This window comes from Zootoca vivipara, chromosome 6 (assembly GCF_965207765.1).
Source record: "Zootoca vivipara chromosome 6, rZooViv2.hap1.1, whole genome shotgun sequence".
In the NCBI taxonomy this organism is placed as follows: domain Eukaryota; kingdom Metazoa; phylum Chordata; class Lepidosauria; order Squamata; family Lacertidae; genus Zootoca; species Zootoca vivipara.
Genome location: NC_142589.1, coordinates 95,467,543 through 95,487,940, shown reverse-complemented (window position 1 = coordinate 95,487,940; position 20,398 = coordinate 95,467,543). Strand labels below are relative to the sequence as shown.

Here is a 20,398-nt window from a genome sequence, read left to right as displayed (position 1 = left end):
CTTCTCCGCCACCGCCACCTTTCCTGGCCGTAATTTGTTTTTTTGGGGGGCGGGGCGGTCTGTGCACTCCCCAATTTCCCCGGACGGCCCGGGTATAGCCTCACTGGTTTGGGCTCCTTAACAGGACAGCTGCAGTTCCGTCGGGTCCGGGGGCGAATTCAGCGGCATGAAGGAGCTGGACGACATCGGCCAAGAGATCGCCCAGTTGCAGAGGTTGGTGGCGTTCGGGGCGGTGGGGGGATGTCCTGGGAGGGGTGCAGCCGGCATGAGAACCCCCTAAAAAAAAAGCGCTGCGGACTAGGGCGGATTTGGTTTAAATCCATTTAAATCACAATTAATTAATTTATTTTAATTTTTTTATTCATTTTATAAAACAAACATACAAAACAGACAACAACAAGCAACACACATACCATTCTTTCCAGTTCATAGATTTTTCTTAACCTCGTTCAATGACTCCCCCTAAACTGTGGGATTTGACATCTTTCTGCGGGGCCTGCAAGACGGAGCTGTTCCGCCTGGCCTTTGGGCTGGACTCAGTCTGACCACTACTATGTTTTTCCTCCCTTATGGTTTGGATTTGGGCCATTTTAAAATGAGGCTGCATTTTTTTTTAAAAAAATTAAATCTGGATTGTATTTTAATCCGCATTTTAACTGATTGTTTTTCTTTCTTTTACGTTTTGTTGTGATCTTGTTAATTATTACTGTGGAATTTCCAAAAGAAAGCATTTGTAAAAATTAAAAGAAAAAGAAAAAATAACAAGTTGCATTACTGAAATAAATGCACTTTTCGAAGATATTCTAATTTTCCAAGTTTCACATGACCTTTCCCCTTTTTTTGCAGAGAGAAGTATTCCCTCGAGCAAGAGATCCGAGAGAGGGAAGGAGCGATTCGGCAGAAGACCAACGAAGTGCAGGTAAATGGGTGTTTTTTTTCCCCACCCAGCGATATTGCGCTCTCAAAGTAGGCCTGTTGGGGCACCCCGAGGGCCATCCAGCCCAACCCGCTGCAACGCGGGAAAATCCTTTGCCCGACGTGGGACTCGAATCCGCGACCCGGAGATCAAAGAGTTTCTGGCTGTACCTGTTAAGCTTATCCCAGCAGGAAACCGCTCGCCACGCCACAGTTTTGAAAACAAAAAAAGGAAGAGAAGAGGTCCCCAAACAGGAAAAAACCAGGGGAGCAGGAAGTTTGAGTCAAGCCTGATGAGGAACGGTTGAAGGAGGTGGGGATGTTTAGCCTGGAAAAGAGGAGACCGGGAGGAGGCAGGGTAGCCACCTTCAAATATATGAAAGGATGTCATATGGAGGAGGGAGAAGGGTTGTTTTCTGCTGCTCCAGAGAAGCGGACACGGAGCAATGGATTCAAGCTACAAGAAAGAAGATTCCACCTAAACATTAGGAAGAACTTCCTGACAGTAAGAGCTGTTCGGCAGTGGGATTTGCTGCCAAGGAGTGTGGTGGAGTCTCCTTCTTTGGAGGTCTTTAAGCAGAGCCTTGACAGGCATATGTCAAGAATGCTTTGATGGTGTTTCCTGCTTGGCAGGGGGTTGGACTGGATGGCCCTTGTGGTCTCTTCCAACTCTACAATTCTATGATCTCCAGGGCCGTCACACGGAGGAGGGATAGATAGATAGATAGATAGATAGATAGATAGATAGATAGATAGATAGATATGTACATCCAGTGTATTTTTTTCCTTTAAATTTTTTTGGGGGGCCCCCAAGAGTGTGGGGCCCTGAGCTGTTTAGCTTATATGTAAATCCGGCACTGTCATAAATAGATAGATGGATGGATGCACAGATGATAGATTATATTTTGGAAATGTACGTCCACGGTTCTTTTCCTTTAAATTTTTTTGTGCCCCCCAAGAGAGTGGGGCCCTGAGCTATAGCTTGTTGAGCTGATACGTAAACCCGGCGCTTCCCACCCCTAAGCCGCCTTCTCCTTCCTTCTCCCGCCTCTTCAGGAGCTGCAGAACGACCTGGACCGGGAGACCAGCAGCCTGCAGGAGCTGGAGGCCCAGAAGCAGGAGGCTCAAGGCCGCCTGGACGAGATGGAGCAGCAGAAAGCCAAACTCAAGGACATGCTGAGCGACGTCCGGCAGAAGTGCCAGGAGGAGACCCACGTGGTGAGTTGGGGGGGAGGGGGCCGGGAATGGCCCATGCTCTTTGGGCCACCACGCGACACGAGAACAACACGTGGGAAACCAGCGATTTCGTCCGTCCCCGTCCCCCCGTCCCTCCTGTTTCTAAGAGTTGGCTTTTCCCCCCTCTGTGGTTTTGTTTTCTATTTTTGTTTCATTTATTGAAGTTGTATAATTCATCTTGTTTATGATTCATCAGTTCAGTCAATGAATCAGATAAATTATAAGCAGATAAATTATAAATTCAATCCGTAAAGTAGATAAATTATAAACAGAGAAATTATAAATTCAATAAAATAGATAAATATTTATAGCTACCTACCTACCTATGTACCATGCTCTATACGGAGATAGAGCATGGGGTGTGTGCTACCTAGCCGTAATTTTGGGGGGAGCCTTGCATCATCTGTTAATGCATATTAATCCCCCCACATAATGTTTATTAAATTTTCTGTTTTACGTTTTGGAATGTTCATTCGCACAACCTTAAAATGCCGAATGTTCATTCGCACAGCCTTAAAATGCCAACAGCTTCCCCTCTTCTCTTGTTTTGCAAAACACAAATCCCTGCCTATTTTATATGTTGTTGTTGTTTAGTCGTGTCCGACCCTTCGTGACCCCCTGGACCATAGCACGTGAAAATAGGGACGTGCTATTCCATCCCCTCCAACGTTTCTCCCGTGAAAATAGGGACGTCCTATTCCATCCCCTCCAACGTTTCTCCCGTGAAAATAGGGACGTCCTATTCCATCCCCTCCAACGTTTCTCCCGTGAAAATAGGGACGTCCTATTCCATCCCCTCCAACATTTCTCCCATGAAAATAGGAGCGTCCTATTCCATCCCCTCCAACATTTCTCCAATGAAAATTGTTGTTGTTTAGTCGTTTAGTCGTGTCCGACTCTTCGTGACCCCATGGACCATAGCACGCCAGGGACCCCTGTCTTCCACTGCCTCCCGCAGTTTGCTCAAACTCATGTTCGTAGCTTCGAGAACACTGTCCAACCATCTCATCCTCTGTCGTCCCCTTCTCCTAGTGCCCTCAATATTTCCCAACATCAGGGTCTTTTCCAAGGATTCTTCTCTTCTCATGAGGTGCCCAAAGTATTGGAGCCTCAGCTTCACGATCTGTCCTTCCAGGGAGAACTCAGGGCTGATTTCCTTAAGAATGGATAGGTTTGATCTTCTTGCAGTCCATGGGACTCTCAAGAGTCTCCTCCAGCACCAGAATTCAAAAGCATCAATTCTTCGGCGATCAGCCTTCTTGATGGTCCAGCTCTCACTTCCATACATCACTACTGGGAAAACCATAGCTTTAACTATACGGACCTTTGTCGGCAAGGTGATGTCTCTGCTTTTTAAGATGCTGTCTAGGTTTGTCATTGCTTTTCTCCCAAGAAGCAGGCGTCTTTTAATTTCGTGACTGCTGTCACCATCTGCAGTGATCAAGGAGCCCAAGAAAGTAAAATCTCTCACTGCCTCCATTTCTTCCCCTTCTATTTGCCAGGAGGTGATGGGACCAGTGGCCATGATCTTGGTTTTTTTGATGTTGAGCTTCAGACCATATTTTGCGCTCTCCTCTTTCACCCTCATTAAAAGGTTCTTTAATTCCTCCTCGCTTTCTGCCATCAAGGTTGTGTCATCTGCATATCTGAGGTTGTTGATATTTCTTCCGGCAATCTTAATTCCGGTTTGGGATTCATCTAGTCCAGCCTTTCGCATGATGAATTCTGCATATAAGTTAAATAGGCAGGGAGACAATATACAACCTTGTCGTACTCCTTTCCCAATTTTGAACCACTCAGTTCTTCCATATCCAGTTCTAACTATAGCTTCTTGTCCCACATAGAGATTTCTCAGGAGACAGATGAGGTGATCAGGCACTCCCATTTCTTTAAGAACTTGCCATAGTTTGCTGTGGTCGACACAGTCAAAGGCTTTTGCATAGTCAATGAAGCAGAAGTAGACGTTTTTCTGGAACTCTCTAGCTTTCTCCATAATCCAGCGCATGTGTGCTATTTGGTCTCTGGTTCCTCTGCCCTTTCGAAATCCAGCTTGCACTTCTGGGAGTTCTCGGTCCACATACTGCCTAAGCCTGCCTTGTAGAATTTTGAGCATAACCTTGCTAGCGTGTGAAATGAGCGCAATTGTGCGGTAGTTGGAGCATTCTTTGGCACTGCCCTTCTTTGGAATTGGGATGTAGACTGATCTTCTCCAATCCTCTGGCCACTGCTGAGTTTTCCAAACTTGCTGGCATATTGGGTGTAGCACCTTAACAGCATCATCTTTTAAAATTTTAAATATTTTATATAAGCTTGCTTATTTATACATACATGGCGCTGTGGGTTAAACCACAGAGTCTAGGGCTTGCTGATCAGAAGGTTGGCGGTTCGAATCCCTGCAACGGGGTGAGCTCCCGTTGCTCGGTCCCAGCTCCTGCCCACCTAGCAGTTCGAAAGCACATCAAAGTGCAAGTAGATAAATAGGGACCGCTCTGGCGGGAAGGTAAACGGTGTTTCCTTGCGCTGCTCTGGTTTGCCAGAAGCAGCTTTGTCATGCTGGCCACATGACCCGGAAGCTGTCTGCGGACAAACGCCGGTTCCCTCGGCCTATAGAGCGAGATGAGCGCCGCAACCCCAGAGTCGGACACGACTGGACCTGATGGTCAGGGGCCCCTTTACCTTTTTACATACATACATACCCCAGCCACTCTGGGCGGCATCCCACAAGAGATTAAAAATACATTAAAACACCAGTCATTAAAAGCTTCCCTAAACAGGGCTGCCTTCAGATGTCTTCTAAAAGTCAGAGAGTTGCTTCTTTCCTTGACATCTGACGGGAGGGCGCCACCACCGAGAAGGCCCTGTAACGCATGTAAATGCTCCATTCTCCTCCTCCTCCTCCTCTCGCGAACCGGGTGGCCGCCCTCCAGACCGTCTTTGCCCTTCCAGATCTCGTCGCTGAAGATGCAGATCCAGTCCCAGGAGTCGGACCTGCGATCCCAGGAGGACGACATCAGCCGGGCCAAGTCCGAGCTCAGCCGGCTGCAACAGGAGGAGTCCCAGCTGGAGCAGAGCATCCAGGCCGGAAAAGTCCAGCTGGAAACCATCATCAAGTCGCTGAAGTCCACCCAGGAGGAAATCAACCAGGTGGGGAAGCAGGGGACGGACGGACCCCAAACAGGGGCAGTCTTTGGGGGACACCCCCTTCCCCCCCAAGGCAAAGACCTCATCCCCCCCATTTCCGCAGGTGTTACTAGCTGGCTGGAATCGCTTCCTCAAATGTGTTATATATTTTTAAAAAACTGCCCCCTTTCCCTTATGGGGTGTTCCGGAGCCTGTCCAGTTCATAAATGGGTATGGGGTATTCCAAGCCCATATAAAGTCCTTAAGTGGGTTCCCCATTGGTATGAGGAAACCACAGAGGCCAGGCAGAGAGCACAAAAGGAAAGAGGGATGGGGAGGGAAGAGGGAACCAAGCGAGCTCAGGCTCTGACTCTTCCACTTGTAGTTTCTGCAATCTTCAGATGGAATATCTGGATATATAATGTGAGAAACGAGAGGCTGGACTAGGTAGATCTTTCCTACAAGTTATTTAGGCAATAGAGATCCTCTGAGGACATCGTTGCCTTCTCTTGTTATAAGGGAAAAAACTACTCCTTTCCCCTTATGGTAGGCATGCCTCCAAAGTCCGTTTCAGGGGGGGCCTAATCCGGCACACCAGTCGATTTAATCTGGCCCCCATGGCAGTATATGGCCTGGGGTAAAAAAAAGCTCAACCGCTTTGGGGTAAAATTGCTCAACGACTTCAATCCTAAAAAAAGCTCAACTTCTTTGGTCGGCCCTCACGCATGTTCACTTCATCAAATCTGGCCCTCTTTGAAAAAAGGTTTGGGCACCCCTGCGGCCTATGGCGTATTCCGGAGCCCATCTAGAGCATAGCTGCCAAGTCTCCCATATTCCCCGGGAAACCCCCGTTTTTCCAGCTGTTCCCAGCCGAAAGAACGGATTTTTTTTGTTTCCCCCCGGTTTATTCTGGCGCGGCGGCCATTTTGGAACTGGGCGGAGCATGCTCAGAAGCGACTTTTGATGCTGCTCTGCCCAGTTCCAAAATGGCTGCAGAGCGACTTCTGGTGCGGTGGCCATTTTGGAACTGGGCAAAGCAGCATCAAAAGTCACTTCTGAGCATGCTCCGCCCAGTTCCAAAATGGCGGCAGGGCTACTTCCGGCCTGCTGCTTCCGGTCCGATCCCTTATTTTTCAGGCAGGAACTTGGCAGGTATGATCTAGAGTCCTCAAGTGGGTTCCCTCGTCGGTAGGAGGAAACCCCAGAGGCCAAGCAGATGACACAAAAGGAAAGAGGGGTGAGGAGGGAAGAGGGAACCAAGCGAGCTCAGGCTCCAGATTACAATCTTCAGGTGGAGTATCCGGTTATACAATGTGAGGAATGTGAGGCTGGACTAGGCAAATCTTTCCGACGAGTTATTTAGGAAATGGAGGACATCTTTGCATGCTCTCGTTATAATGAAAAAACTGCTCCTTTTTTCCCTTATGGGGCATCCAAGAGCCCCTATAGAGTCCATAAGGGGGTTCCCCATGAGTAGGAGGAAATAACAGAGGCCAAGCGGGCAACACAAAAGGGAATTCAAACCGCTTTAGACATTACACATCTACAGGTGAAACTCGGTAAATTAGAATATCGTCGAAAAGTGCCCTAGGCCAGGCATCCCCAAACTGCGGCCCTCCAGATGTTTTGGCCTACAATTCCCATGATCCCTAGCTAACAGGACCATGGGAATTGTAGTCCAAAACATCTGGAGGGCCGAAGTTTGGAGGTGCCTGTTATAGGGCATCCTCAGCCTAAGAGGCCATTGCGACGGGATTAGGGGATATAAAAAGAGGGGAGACCAGGGTTCCGCAAAGTGGGGGGGGGCGGATATATAGGTGAAACTCGGAAAATTAGAATATCGTCGAAAAGTGCATTTATTTCAGTAACGCAACTTAAAAGGTGAAACCAATATATGAGATAGATGCATGACATGCAAAGCAAGATATTTGAAGCCTTGATTTGTTGTCATTGTCATTATTTGTCATTAGGTGGGTCAATAATAAATGGAATGGAATGAATGAAATGTAATAGCGATGTTTGTTTTTGTATTATTGTAACTATTTGTTTTCTTGCTGTGGAATTTCCAAAGGAAAGCATTTGTAAAAATTAAAACAAAAACAAAAAATAATACCGTAAGTTGCATTCCTGAAATAAATGCACTTTTCGACGATATTCTAATTTTCTTAGTTTCGCCTGTATTTCCCCCCAGTTTTTTCAAGTTTATCATTGATTTTTATCCGCCCTGTCCCCCCCCCCTGACCCCCGCAGGCGAGGAGCAAACTGTCCCGCTTGCAGGAGAGCCACCAGGAAGCCCACCGCGGCATCGACCAGTACAACGAAGCATTGAACGGGGTGCTTGGCGGCAGCATGACCAACCTGGCGGATCTGAACGAGGGGAACCCCCAGAAGGACCGGGGCGGCAGGTTCGGGACCCTGGTGAGGCGCCGGGCCGATTCCTCGCGGGAGCAGGCTTTGCTCAATAATGACAATAACTTTTTTACTTGTGCCCCGCTTCCTACCCAGCCACTCTCGGCAGTTCCCAACACATATAAAAAGCATAACACCAAGCATTAAAAACTTCCCTGTACAAGGCTGCCTTCAGGCATCTTCTTAAAATTCAGATTTTTTTTTATCTCCTTGACATCTTGTGGGAGGGAGTTCCACAGGGCAGGGGCCACCACCGAGAAGGCCCTCTGCCTGGTTCCCTGTAGCTTCACTTCTCGCCCCGAGGGAACCGCCAGAAGGCCCTCGGGAGATGGACCCCGGTGTCCGGGCTGGACGATGGGGGTGGAGGCGCTCCTTTGGGGGCTGTTTGGGGCTTTCAAGATCGGCACTGGTGCTTTGAATTGCGTCTGGGAACGCACACTGGGAAGTTTTTAATGTTTGGTGTTTCATCATGTTTTTAATACAGTGGTGCCTCGCTTAAGGAATGCCCTGCTTAACGAAATTTCCGCTTAACGAAAGGATTTTTCGAGCGGAGCTTGCCTCGCTAGACGAATGCGTTTTACGAAAAATTCGTCTAGCGAATCGCGGTTTCCCATAGGAATGCATTGAAATTCAATTAATGCATTCCTATGGGCAAAAAAAAAATCAAAAAAATTTCAATGCATTCCTATGGGATTCGCTAGATGAATTTTTCGCTATAAGAAAAGACCCGTGGAACGAATTAATTTCGTCTCGCGAGGCACCACTGTATTCTGTTGGCAGTCTCCGAGAGTGGCTGGGGAAACCCAGCCAGGTGGGCAGGGTATAAATAATAAACTATTATTATAGAAATTATTGTTTTAGGACAGGTGCTTCCGCCCTGAAACAGGGAGGGCATCCCTGGAACCTAGAACATTGTTATAATCGTTATTAAGTTTTCACTCCAGCCCTTCACCACAATGTCCGTGGCAGGTCGGGGCGATTCAGAAACACGAAGCCAGTGAAGCAAATTAGCGGCCGTTGCTGCTTTGCAGGGGTTGGGCTAGAGGACCTCGGGAGGGCTCTTCCGGCTCTGCACTCCTGCCGTTCCATGGTTCTTTGGGGGTTTCTCAGCAGAGGCCGGCTGGATCCTTTAGCCCGGGGGTCCCGTCCAACTCCTACGACTCAGACATGAACCTGGCGGGGTCTTTGGGAGTCTGTTTTGTGTCTGATTCCCTTCTCTCTCTCCCCCCCCCTCCCCTGTGACACCCCTCGGCAGGACGACCCTTTCAAGAACAAGGCCCTCCTGTTCAGCGGCCACACGCAGGAGCTTCCCGCGGACCCTTTCCAGGCGGAAGACCCCTTCAGGACGGACCCTTTCAAGGGCGCGGACCCTTTCAGAGGCAGTGAGTGGCGACGGGGGGCAGCGGGCTCTGAACCGTCTCCCGGCACGAGTCAGGCCTGGCTCCTCCTCTTAACTGCGCCCCCCTCTCTTCCTCCCTCACCCAGGTGACCCCTTTCTGAACGACCCCTTTGCGGAGCAGGCCCCCGTGGTGGTGGCAGCGGCGGTGGCAGGTGAGATCATCATAATTTATTATTTATATCCTGCCTATCTGGCTGGGTTTCCCTAGCCCCTCTGTGTGGCTCCCAACAGAATATTAAAAATACAATAAAACATCAGACATTAAAAACTTCCCCAAACAGGGCTGCCTCTGGGTGTCTTCCAAAAGTCAGGTAGTTGTTGATTTCCTTAACATCTGATGGGAGGGCGTTCCACAGGGCGGGCGCCACCACCGAGAAAGCCCTCTGCCTGGTTCCCTGTATCCTCGCTTCTCGCAGGGAGGGAACCGCCAGAAGGCCCTCGGAGGTGGACCTCAGTGTCCGGGCTGAACGATGGGGGTGGAGACGCTCCTTCAGGGATAAGGGGCCTTTGTGGGCTTTCAGGGTCAGCACCAAGACTTCGAATTGTGTTTGGAAACGTCCTGGGAGCCAATGTAGGTCTTTCAGGACCGGTGTTACGTGGTCTTGGCAGCCGCTCCCAGTCGCCGGCCTGGCTGCCGGATTCCGGATTAGTTGAAAGACCCTCCGGCGGCCCCCCTTTCTTCCAGAAATGGCCCCTTTCTCCAGTTGCCATGAGAGCATCCTGACTGCTCGATTCAGGCCAGTCTAGTTCAGCCCTTGTGCTCTGACGGTGGCCAAATGCCCCCAGGGAACTAGGAATCTATAATAGACCGCCCCTGGGGCTGGAGGTTCCATTAGAGCATCTTCTGATCCAGCGTCCTGTCCTCTCCGTGGCCAACTTGGTGCCTCGGGAGGAAACCCGCAAGCTGGATCCGAGCACAGGAGCCAGCTCTCCCTCCCTGCGGTTTTCAGCAACTGGCGTTCATAAGCATTGCTTCCTCCGACTGCAGAAGCAGAGCACAACTGTACTGGCTCGTAGCCATCCATGGCCCTCTCTACGAATTTGCCGAATCCTCTCTTAAAAGTCGTTTAGGCTTGCGGCCGTCTCTGCCTCCCATGGCAGCCGGTTCCACAGATTAATGAATAACCCTTTGGGCACGATTTAATGGAAGCTGTCCTTCGACATTCAGCCGGCACCCGGTCTTTAAGGAGTGCGTCGTGTGCCGCAATTATCTCATTTATCAAACATAAAATCTGCACACATGCGGGGGTCGGGCCGTCTTGCAAGTAAACCGGAGCCCCTTTGTCAGAGGGTCATTATAATTTAACGCAGGTGGCGCTGGGGTCTAAACCACTGAGCCTCTTGGGCTTGCCGATCGGAAGGTCGGCGGTTCGAATCCCCGCGACGGGGTGAGCTCCTGTTGCTCCGTCCCAGCTCCTGCCAACCTAGCAGTTCGAAAGCACACCAGCACAGGCAGATAAATAGGTACCGCTGCGACAGGAAGGTAAACGGCGTTTCTGTGCGCTCTGGTTTCTGTCATGTGCCAGAAGCGGTTTAGTCCTGCTGGCCGCACGACCCGGAAAAAGCTGTCTGTGGACAAACACCGGCTCCCTCGGCCTGAAAGCGAGATGAGCACCGTAACCCCATAGTCGCCTTTGGCTGGACTTAACCGTCCAGGGGTCCTTTACCTTTTACCTTATAATTTAACCCCCTTAGCAAATATCGATGCTGATACGTGCCGCTCCTTGAATTGCCACTCGGACATCGCCTTTGCTTCCCCTGTTTGTGCAGGAATCCCAAATTTATATTTCACGCTGGAACCCCAGAAGGCAGTGGTGTGGGGACGGGTCTCGGCATCTTGCCTGCTGGAGAGGCCTCCTGCCTCCGTCCCTCCGCAGCTTCCTGGCATTTCTGCGCCCGTGAATCTCCCGCGAACGATTTGCTCTCTCCCTGCAGATCCCTTCGGAGGAGATCCGTTTAAGGAAAGCGATCCCTTCCGCGCCGCAGCGGCGCCCGAGGATTTCTTCAAGAAGCCCGAGAAGAGCGATCCGTTCACCGCGGACCCCTTCTCCAAAAACCCCACGCTGCCCTCCAAGGTGAGGACGTTTCGTTCAGGGGGGGTACCTCGGTTCCATTTTGGGCCACAGGATCCTGAGCCCAGCTGCTTGGGGGGCCCTGGCGTGAAACCCTCGTTCTCCTGCCCCTTTAGGCAAACTTATTTGAAAACAGCGACCCCTTCCAAACTCCGAGTGTCGTCGCCACCGCTCTGAAAGGGCCAGGTAAGCCCACGGCAGTGTGTGTGTGTTTGTGTGCGCCCCCCACGGCATCAGGTATCCATCCACCACTCCCCGCCACCATCCCTGACCTCCAAGAATTCAAACTCGGGGCCAATCCTTGCAGAAGAAACACCGGTGAGTTGTGAATTCTGGAAGGGGGGAGCCCTGTGCAGGAGGGCGGTTGTTTGGTTCAGGAGTTGGGTGGGGGGATGGCTTGCAAGATACCGGGGTGGGGGGTGGGAGAACAAGGGCACCCTACTTGAGGGTCCCAACAGGGACTCCCCCTGCCCCCAGCCTGCGTTTTTAGAACCGGCAAAGTCTGGGAATGGGAATCCTGGCTGGCGCCACTGAGACACGCACCGCTTTTCCATTTCAGATCCTTTCGGGACACTAGATCCCTTTGGGAGCAGCAGTTTCAACAGCGGCGGGGCCGGCAGCGAAGGCTTCGCCGATTTCAGCCGGATGTCGAAGGTAAACCCTCCTCCCTCCCCAGAGGTGGGGTGGCCGCTTAGCCGCCCTGACTTACAAACCCACAAATTCCCTCCTCTTGAGTTCCCTCCGCAGGAGCAGAATCCTTCCCCCCAAGCAAATCTTGTCCAGTCTGTGATCCACTTCCTGTTGGGTCCTGTAACCCTGGGATTTTTTTAAGGGGGTGGGATGAGAATAAAACGCTACTCACAAAAGAGAAGAAAAAGGAAGAGAGTGACGCCTGTGTGTTTCCCCACCTACAGGTGAAACTCGGGAAATTAGAATATCGTCGAAAAGTGCATTTATTTCAATAATGCAACTTAAAAGGTGAAACCAATATATGAGATAGATGCATGACATGCAAAGCAAGATATGTCAAGCCTTTATCAGTTGTAATTGTCATTATTTGTCATTAGGCGGGTCAATTATAAATGGAATGGAATGAATGAAATGTCATAGCGATGTTTATTTTTGTATTAATGTAACTATTTGTTTTATTACTGTGGAATTTCCAAAAGAAAGCACTGGTAAAATTTAAAAGAAAAATAAAAAATAATAAGTTGCATTTTACTGAAATGAATGCACTTTTCAGCGATATTCTAATTTTCTGAGTCTCACCTGCATCTCAGGTTCTACAAATACAGTCGTATCTCGGAAGTCGAGCGGAATCTGTTCCGGAAGTCCGCATGACTTCCGAAAACCTTCGGGAACCAAAGCACGGCATCTGATTGGCTGCTGCAATCGGAAGCCGCGTTGGACGTTCGGTTTCCAAAGAACGTTCGCAAACCGGAACACTTGCATCCGGGTTTGCGGTGTTTGGGAGCTGAAATGTCCGAGTACCAAGGTGTTGGGCAACCAAGGCGCAATTGTATGGGAGACTTGATTTATTTATTTTTTAAGCTGGGGGGGTAGGGTTCATTGGGATGGGGGGGGCGCAGCTTTGGCCCCCCCCTAAACCGCAGCTCCAGCCTTGCATTCTTAGGTGGCGAAGGCTCCCTTGATCTGGGCCACTTCCTCAATTCCATCCAGGAGTGGCTTCTCCTCTCCCTCGGCCCAGCCCTACCTCGCAGGGATGTTGTGTGTGTGTGACAAAGAGAGGAGAGCAGCATCTAGCGCAGGGGGCCGGTCCACTGTCCCTCAGACCTTGTGGGGGGCTGGACTATATTTTGAAAATGAATAAATAAACGAATTCCTATGCCCCACAAATAACCCAGAGATGCATTTTAAATAAAAGCACACATGTAAAAACACGCTGATTCCCGGACCATCCGCAGGCTGAATTGAGAAGGCGATTGGGCCGCATCCGGCCCACGGGCTTTAGGTTGCCTACCCCTGCTCTAGCAGAAGGGAACATCCAGTCTTAGTGTCTGAAGCGCTTTTCTGCCACTGGGTGGTGTGAGAGATCCTTCCTTCATTTGAATTAAAAGCATTAAGCCCCTGCTTTCGGTTCAGAAATCCAGCCCAAGAGTAAACATACAGTGGTGCCTTGGTTCTCAAACTTAATCCGTTCCGGAAATTCCGTTCCAAAACCAAAGCGTTCCAAAACCAAGGTGCGCTTTCCCGTAGAAAGTCATGCAAAACGGATCAATTTGTTCCAGACTTTTAAAAGCAACTCCTAAAACAGCCATTCAACATGAATTCTACTATCTAACGAGACCATCAATCCATAAAATGAAAGCAATAATCAATGTACTGTACTATAAAATAAATAAGACAGTATTGTAGATGATAAAAATTAAAATTATTATTTTTTCTTTACCTGCACTGATGATGGTCATTGTTTGGATGGGGAGCTTTTATCCATTTCCGCAGTCGCACAATCAATCAATCAGTAGCTGAACTGGGTTCCACACAGTCACAGAAACAAATGAACCGTAAAAGCATCAAAAACAAAACCACAAAATGAATAGCAAAAACAAAAGAGCCAGACTTAATTCAATCCGGAAGTCCGTTTGACTTCCAAAATGTTCGGAAACCAAGGTTTCTGAAACCAGAAACAATAGCCGACAGCTGTGTCGGACGTCCGGCTTCTAAAAAACGTTCGAAAACCGAAACATTAGTTTTGGGTTTTTGGCGTTTGGGAACCAAGGCGTTTGAGAACCAAGGTACCACTATGCTGCCTTATTTTTAACAGGAGCAGTATTATTATTATTATTATTATTATTAAAAAGCATTAGAATCTTAGAATCATAGAGTTGGAAGAGACCACAAGGGCCATCCAGTCCAACCCCCTGCCAAGCAGGAAACACCATCAAAGCATTCTTGACATATGCCTGCCAAGCCTCTGCTTAAAGAAGGAGACTCCACCACACTCCTTGGCAGCAAATCCCACTGCCGAACAGCTCTTACTGTCAGGAAGTTCTTCCTAATGTTTAGGTGGAATCTTCTTTCTTGTAGTTTGAATCCATTGCTCCGTGTCCGCTTCTCTGGAGCAACAGAAAACAACCTTTCTCCCTCCTCTATATGACATCCTTTTATATATTTGAACATGGCTATCATATCATCATCATATCATTAGATATCCTCAAAGCCGCCCAGAGTGGGGAAACCTAGCCAGACAGGCAGAGTATGAATTATTATTAATTGCCATCATTATGGAAGAAGGCACACTGAAACGAATGGGCCCAAGATCCGTTCTTCGTTTACATCTTGTAAAATTCATGCACACTACCTCATTGAAAAAACAACCCAAAAACACCTTAAAGTACTGTAGTTTGCAAAAGGGGGATGGAGCCATAAAAACCAAGGAATGTTTTGCAGTGGCGCTTTAGAAATGTGCAAAATTCAAAACAATGAGACGACTTTAGAGGGGGTTTTAGTGACAGGTGAGAATGTGATCGCAGTAGGAAAGAGCGGAGGTGGGAAGTCGGGACAGGAAACGATGTGGCTATTTGATTTGTGAAAAATTTGGAAATCGGGTAAAAATTGGGGGTGGGGAAAGCCATACAAAAGCTGAAATATTAAAACAGATTAAAATTGCGCCAACTTTCTTAACGTCCGGGGAGGCTTGTCTGAACAAGAATGCCTTTAAGTGGGCGCCGGAAAGAGTCGGTGCCCCGCTTGGTGTCATGAGGCAAGAAGTTCCAATGGGCTCATGCTGGCACAGTCCTTTAAAAAGCGAGACGGGAGGGTTTTTTGTTTTGTTTATTAAATGGAAACCCTGTAAACAGTTTACCGAATTTAAACTCATTTCAGCGGGTCTACTGGTGAGCTGGTGTCGAGTTCAGGGGCGGCCTGTGGAAACAGATGAGGTTTCGTTATAATAATAATAATTTATTATTTATACCCCGCCCAGCCACTCTGGGCAGCTTCCAACAGAATATTAAAATACAACAATCTATTAAACATTAAAAGCTTCCCTAAACAGGGCTGCCTTCAGATGTCTTCTAAAAGTCTGGTAGATGTTTTTCTCTTTGACCTCTGGTGGGAGGGCATTCCACAGGGTGGGTGCCACTACCAAGAAGGCCCTCTGCCTGGTTCCCTGTAACTTGGCTTCTCGCAGGGAGGGAACCGCCAGAAGGCCCTTGGGAGATGGACCCCGGTGTCCGGGGTGGGGGTGCTCCTTCAGGTATACTGGACCGAGGCCATTTAGGGCTTCAAAGGTCAGCACCAACACTTTGAATTGTGCTCGGAAACGTACTGGGAGCCAATGTCGGTCTTTCAGGACCAGTGTTATGTGGTCTGGGCAGCCGCTCCCAGTCACCCGCTCCCAGTCTAGCTGCGGCATTCTGGATTAGTTGCAGTTTCCGGGTCACCTTCAAAGGGAGCCCCACGTAGAGCGCATGGCAGTAGTCCAAGCGGGAGATAACCAGAGCATGCACCACTCTGGCCAGACAGTCTGCGGGCAGGGAGGGTCTCATCCTGCGTTCCAGATGGAGCTGGGAGACAGCCGCCCTGGACACAAAATTGTGTCCGCCGGGTCTCCTCTGTCTGGGACTGGCCCGTTTCGGAGGCAGCCTGCCCTCCCCACGTCAGGCGATTGACGGACAGGGGGATCCCGCTGCGGGGGGGGGGGTGTTAGCCGAGGACCCAAACCCCCACCCGGTTTCCTGCCCCCCCCCCATTTCCTTGTGGTTTTGTTCCGTTTTGTGGGGAAGACCTGCAGGCCTTTCCCAGCTGTTGCAAAGCTTGGCTCCCCCCCCCCCGGTTCCTTGCTCTCTGCTTGCAAACCAGCGCCTCTCTGGGTCTGCCTCTGCACCCCCCCCCGCTCCAGAGCCCCCCCACTTCCTCCTTCCTGCCCCTTCATCTCTCTGCGCACCCCCCCTCTCTTTCTGCTTCTGCCTCTGTCTGTCTCTCTTTGCAGCCTCCGGCTTCTGACCCGTTCTCCGCCTCCTCTTTCGGGGGCTTCCCGGACGACCCCTTTAAGAGCAAACTAGACACCCCCGCCCTCCCTCCGAAGAAGGGCATGCCTCCGAGGCCCAAACCGCCCAGTGGTGAGTCTTCTCTGTGGTCCTCCTCCTCCCCACACACACACTTTGCGCCGGGCTCTTGCCGGGGAAGGGGTGGCCAGCCGCCACGGGGGGCCGGGGGGGGGGGGCTGGAGGCTGCTTTCCTCTTGGACATTTTATGGTGGGGGGCGGCAATCTCTCTCTCTCTCTCTTTCTCTCTCAGACATGCACTTTGCCCCATTGCACTCTTCCCTCCCCCTTGCTTTTTACTAGAATGCTTGCCGGTCCGCAGCCAAACTCTGGGGCAGTGTGTTGGGTTTGGGGGTGGGGGATCTCGGGCCAGGGTGGGTACTTGATTTAAATCAAATCGATTTAAATCACTCGTCAGCAAGACTTGATTTAAATCACTCGTCGCTAGTCATTTTTTGACAGAAAGGCTCATTCTCGCTGGTGTAATCTTAATATTTACAAGCAGATGGAGGTTTCATTTTTGGAATAATACATTTTTACAGTTCTATCCAAAATTACCGATTTGGTTATACTGTCCGAAATACAAAGACAGGTGAATATGAATCTAGATTCATGTAGGTAGCCGTGTTGGTCTGACGCAGTCGAAATTAATAAAATAAAAATAAAAAATTGTCCAGTAGCACCGTAAAGGTAAAGGGACCCCTGACCGTAAGCTTCAGTTGCAGACAATTCTGGGGTTGCTACTCTCATCTCGCTCTATAAGCCGAGGGAGCTGCCGTTTGTCCGCAGACAGCTTCCATGTCATGTGGCCAGCATGACTAAGCCGCTTCTGGCGAACCAGAGCAGCGCACGGAAACGCCGTTTACCTTCCCGCCAGAGCGGTACCTATTTATCTACTTGCACATTGTGCTTTTGAACTGCTAGGTGGGCAGGAGCAGGGACCGAACAACGGGAGCTCACCCCGTCGCGGGGATTCGAAACACCGACCTTCTGATCGGCAAGCCCTAGGCTCTGTGGTTTAGACCACAGCACCACCCACTGTGACCAACTAAGTTGGTTCTGGGTATAAGCTTTCGGTGTCCAGGGTGGAGATGCTCCTTCAGGTCTACTGGGCCGAGGCCGTTGGGGTCAGGCATAGGCAAACTCAACCAGGGTTTCTCACCTCCAGGCGCACGGGCAGGTAGTTGTGGACGGCGAGGGGGACCTTGGTCTGCTCCCCGCGGATGACGCTGTAGGGCAGGGAAAAGTCCACGAAGAAGGGCTTGATGATCCTCATCTGGGCTTGGGGGGCCAGGCCAGGACCCTTCGCCTCCGAGATGCCCACGGCCTCCGCCAGCCACGTGGTGATGGAGCCGGGCGCCTCCACCCGCAGCTGGGCCTCCCCGGAGACCCTCTGCGTCGAGAGGGAGAGAGGGAAGAGGGCCGGGGGGGGGGAGAGAAGTCGTTGGGACAATGACAATAATAAATGTTATTATTTGTACGCCATCTGGCTGGGTTGCCCCAGCCACTCTGAGAATATTAAAAACAGGATAGAACCTCAAACGTTTAAGGAAAACGTTTCTTATATAAGGCTGCCTTCAGGTGTCTCCTAAAAGTCAGATACTATAGTTATTTATTTCTTTGACATCTGATGGGAGAGGGAGCCACCACCGAGAAGGCCCTCTGCCTGGTTCCCTGCAACCTCGCTTCTCGCAGCGAGGAAACTGCCAGTAGGCCCTCAGGAGAAGGACCCCGGTGTCCGGGGTGGAGAAGCTCCTTCAGGACTACTGGGCCTTTGAGGCCATTTAGGGCTTTCAAGGTCAGCCCCAACACTTTGAATTGTGCTCGGAAAGCCCCCAAGGGATGCCCAAGGCAGGATCTGAGCACTATAACAGGTATTCCCCATACCTGCGGTTCCTGGTTTTCAGAAACATCACAGCTTCCCTGTCCAGTAGCCATCAATGGCTTCCTCCTCCATGAATTTGCCGGGTCCCCGCTAGGGTTATAATTTATTTACTTTTTTTTTTCAAAACAACTTTCCTGTATCCTAAACTGACAAACCTTTGCTCAGAAAAACAAAGGGGAAACTGGAATAATGCTTCTCCGTTGCGGGGAGGGGAAAAGTCTCTCCAAAAGTTGGAATTGCCGTGACATAACGTCACGACTCCTCTAAGTATTAGCGCTTTTTAAAAACTCTGTGGAACTTTCCCAGCTGTCTGGAAACTTCCTAAAACGGCCGATAACTTTCTAGAAGAATCCAAAACATTGGTCTATAGAAAAGAATGTGCAATACAATGGATTTATTATTAATATTAATATTATGTTTTTAGATATGCTGTAAGCCGCCCAGAGCGGCTGGGGAAAGCCAGCCGGATGGGCGGGGTATAAATGATAAAAGTATTATTACTATTGTTATTATTGTTATTGTTGTTATTATTATTATTATTAATGGTGCTTGCGGCAGAAACAAAGGCAAGCTACAACCTCGGTTTATTCTAAGCAATAAGAAGGGACATACAATCAACAAAACGCCAGAAAAGTATTAGAAAACTTGCAAGCTCAAATGTTTTTCCTGTGTTGTGCAACACACGCTCTGCATATTATACATTATACAGTTCCATAGACAAAAATCGATTGGTTTCGAGGTGACCTCCTCCTCCCCACCAGCACATTTGGGAAATGGCAGTTCCCGTCTTTGCTTTTAGGCAAAAGTTCACCTGGCTAAGCTATAGGAACGGGAGGGGTAAAAAAAAAATAGCTATAACTCCTAGTGCCCAGACCCTGCAGGGCACAGAAGTGCACCAACCCTGCTTCCCTCCCCTGTCGGAGGCAGGAAACCCCAGCTGCTGAAAACAGCAAGAGGAGGGCAGTTGGTGCTGCACTTGGGGGGGGGCACCTGGCCGGCCATGGGGAGGACTGGGGCCCCAAGGGCCCGATCCAATTGCTGCAGCCCTGGCGAGGAAGTTGCTCCGGGGCTGGACCCTGCCCCGGCCGAGCCGAGAGAGTTCAAAAGCGGTCATTAGGAGTTGCCTCCTCCTCCGTTCTTTCGTTCCTCTCTTCCTTCCCTTTCATCTGCTTTTTGCACCGGCTGCTGATAAGAGATCTCCTTTGCCGTTCGCCACTCGCTAGCTTCTAGGTAAAAGTTGTTGAGTGTCAAAAAGAGAGAAACAGATTTTATTTTTTCCCTCCTCCCTCTCTCTCTCTCTCTGGTGTGTGTGTGTGTGTGTGTATTTGTGTTATTCTTGTTCTTTAAAAGGGCAGGAAGTCTCTGTGTGGGTGTCAGTGATTGCGATGCTCCCCAGGGCTGCTGCCGCCACCACCGTGGGACCATCTGCCGCGGCCCCACCCTGACCCACTTCCTCTCTCTGCGGTCAGCGTTCACCAGCAATATCGGGGCCCGGGCCTGCGCCACCAACCAGGCACAGCCGATGCCTTGGGGGTGGGGCGGCCTCCTGCAGCCCCGATGGGGCTGGGGCTGCCCGTCCTGCAAAGCACCCCCGGCCCCGAAAAAGGAGACCCTCGGAGTTGGGGGGGGAAGGGAATGGGGCGACTGCTCCACGAGAAAAGCACGGGCCGTTCAGGGCTTCTTCGTTTCGTAAAGAGAGGAGACAGGATAAAGATTTGTAGAATTACACGTGGCCTTCTCCCTCCTGGCACTAGAACTCCCGCAGAGCTAAATGTTGGGGGGTTCGGGGCAGATAAAGCGCCAGGTTGTGGTTTTTTTTTTTTTAGGATTTGTGTGCATGAGAGAGAGTGATACGAACTAAACAAGCAAGGAAAAGCAAACGGCGTCTCCGTTTTCGATTCGTAAGAGTCCTTTTCACTGTTTCCATTCGGTACGAGACACACTTGTAAAGAAGGTGTAGGGTTGGACTGTGGGACTCCCTGCCATAGGAGGAAGGGGAGGGATTGGAGAAGGAGGAGGAGGAGGAAACTCCCAGTTAGAATGGCTCGGCTCTGCCTCCACGGTCGAAACACCAGTCACCGGAAACCTCAGCAGGGGGGGGGGGAGGGCTGTGGTTCAAGAAGCCCACCCCGGGGCCGGAGTGTAGCGCACGGCGTTTGTGCGTGGGATCGGGGCCTTGCTGCAGCCCTGAATGTGCTCTGCGGCTCAGCCCCGCTCTCCGTTTGAGGGACCCCCTTCCTCCCGTGAGCTAGAAAGGAGGGGATTGCGGCAGGCAAATTTGCTCCCGGCTGGCGGGTCGCTCGGCTCAGGCGCCTTGGAAAGGGGGTCTCAGAAGGCGCTGCTGGTTGCGGGA

At 50.3% G+C, this 20,398-nt stretch overlaps 1 protein-coding gene across 8 annotated transcripts in view; it reads left to right on the top strand.

Annotated features, from left to right (window-relative positions):
• EPS15L1 (epidermal growth factor receptor pathway substrate 15 like 1) overlaps nt 1–20,398 on the top strand; it is a 52,390-nt gene that overhangs the window by 20,017 nt on the left and 11,975 nt on the right. For 4 of the 8 annotated variants that reach the window (XM_088673105.1, XM_035116984.3, XM_088673108.1 and 1 more), the window contains 10 exons: nt 125–213; nt 847–919; nt 1,972–2,133; nt 5,098–5,295; nt 7,522–7,689; nt 8,936–9,062; nt 9,166–9,231; nt 11,015–11,154; nt 11,268–11,337; nt 11,711–11,805. In XM_088673105.1, the coding sequence (XP_088529231.1) occupies nt 125–213; nt 847–919; nt 1,972–2,133; nt 5,098–5,295; nt 7,522–7,689; nt 8,936–9,062; nt 9,166–9,231; nt 11,015–11,154; nt 11,268–11,337; nt 11,711–11,805 (1,188 nt within the window). Of the gene's footprint in view, nt 1–124; nt 214–846; nt 920–1,971; nt 2,134–5,097; nt 5,296–7,521; nt 7,690–8,935; nt 9,063–9,165; nt 9,232–11,014; nt 11,155–11,267; nt 11,338–11,710; nt 11,806–12,065; nt 12,373–16,105; nt 16,236–20,398 lie in introns of those variants that run through there. The other 4 variants (XM_035116985.3, XM_035116983.3, XM_035116987.3 and 1 more) reach the window with 2 other exon arrangements.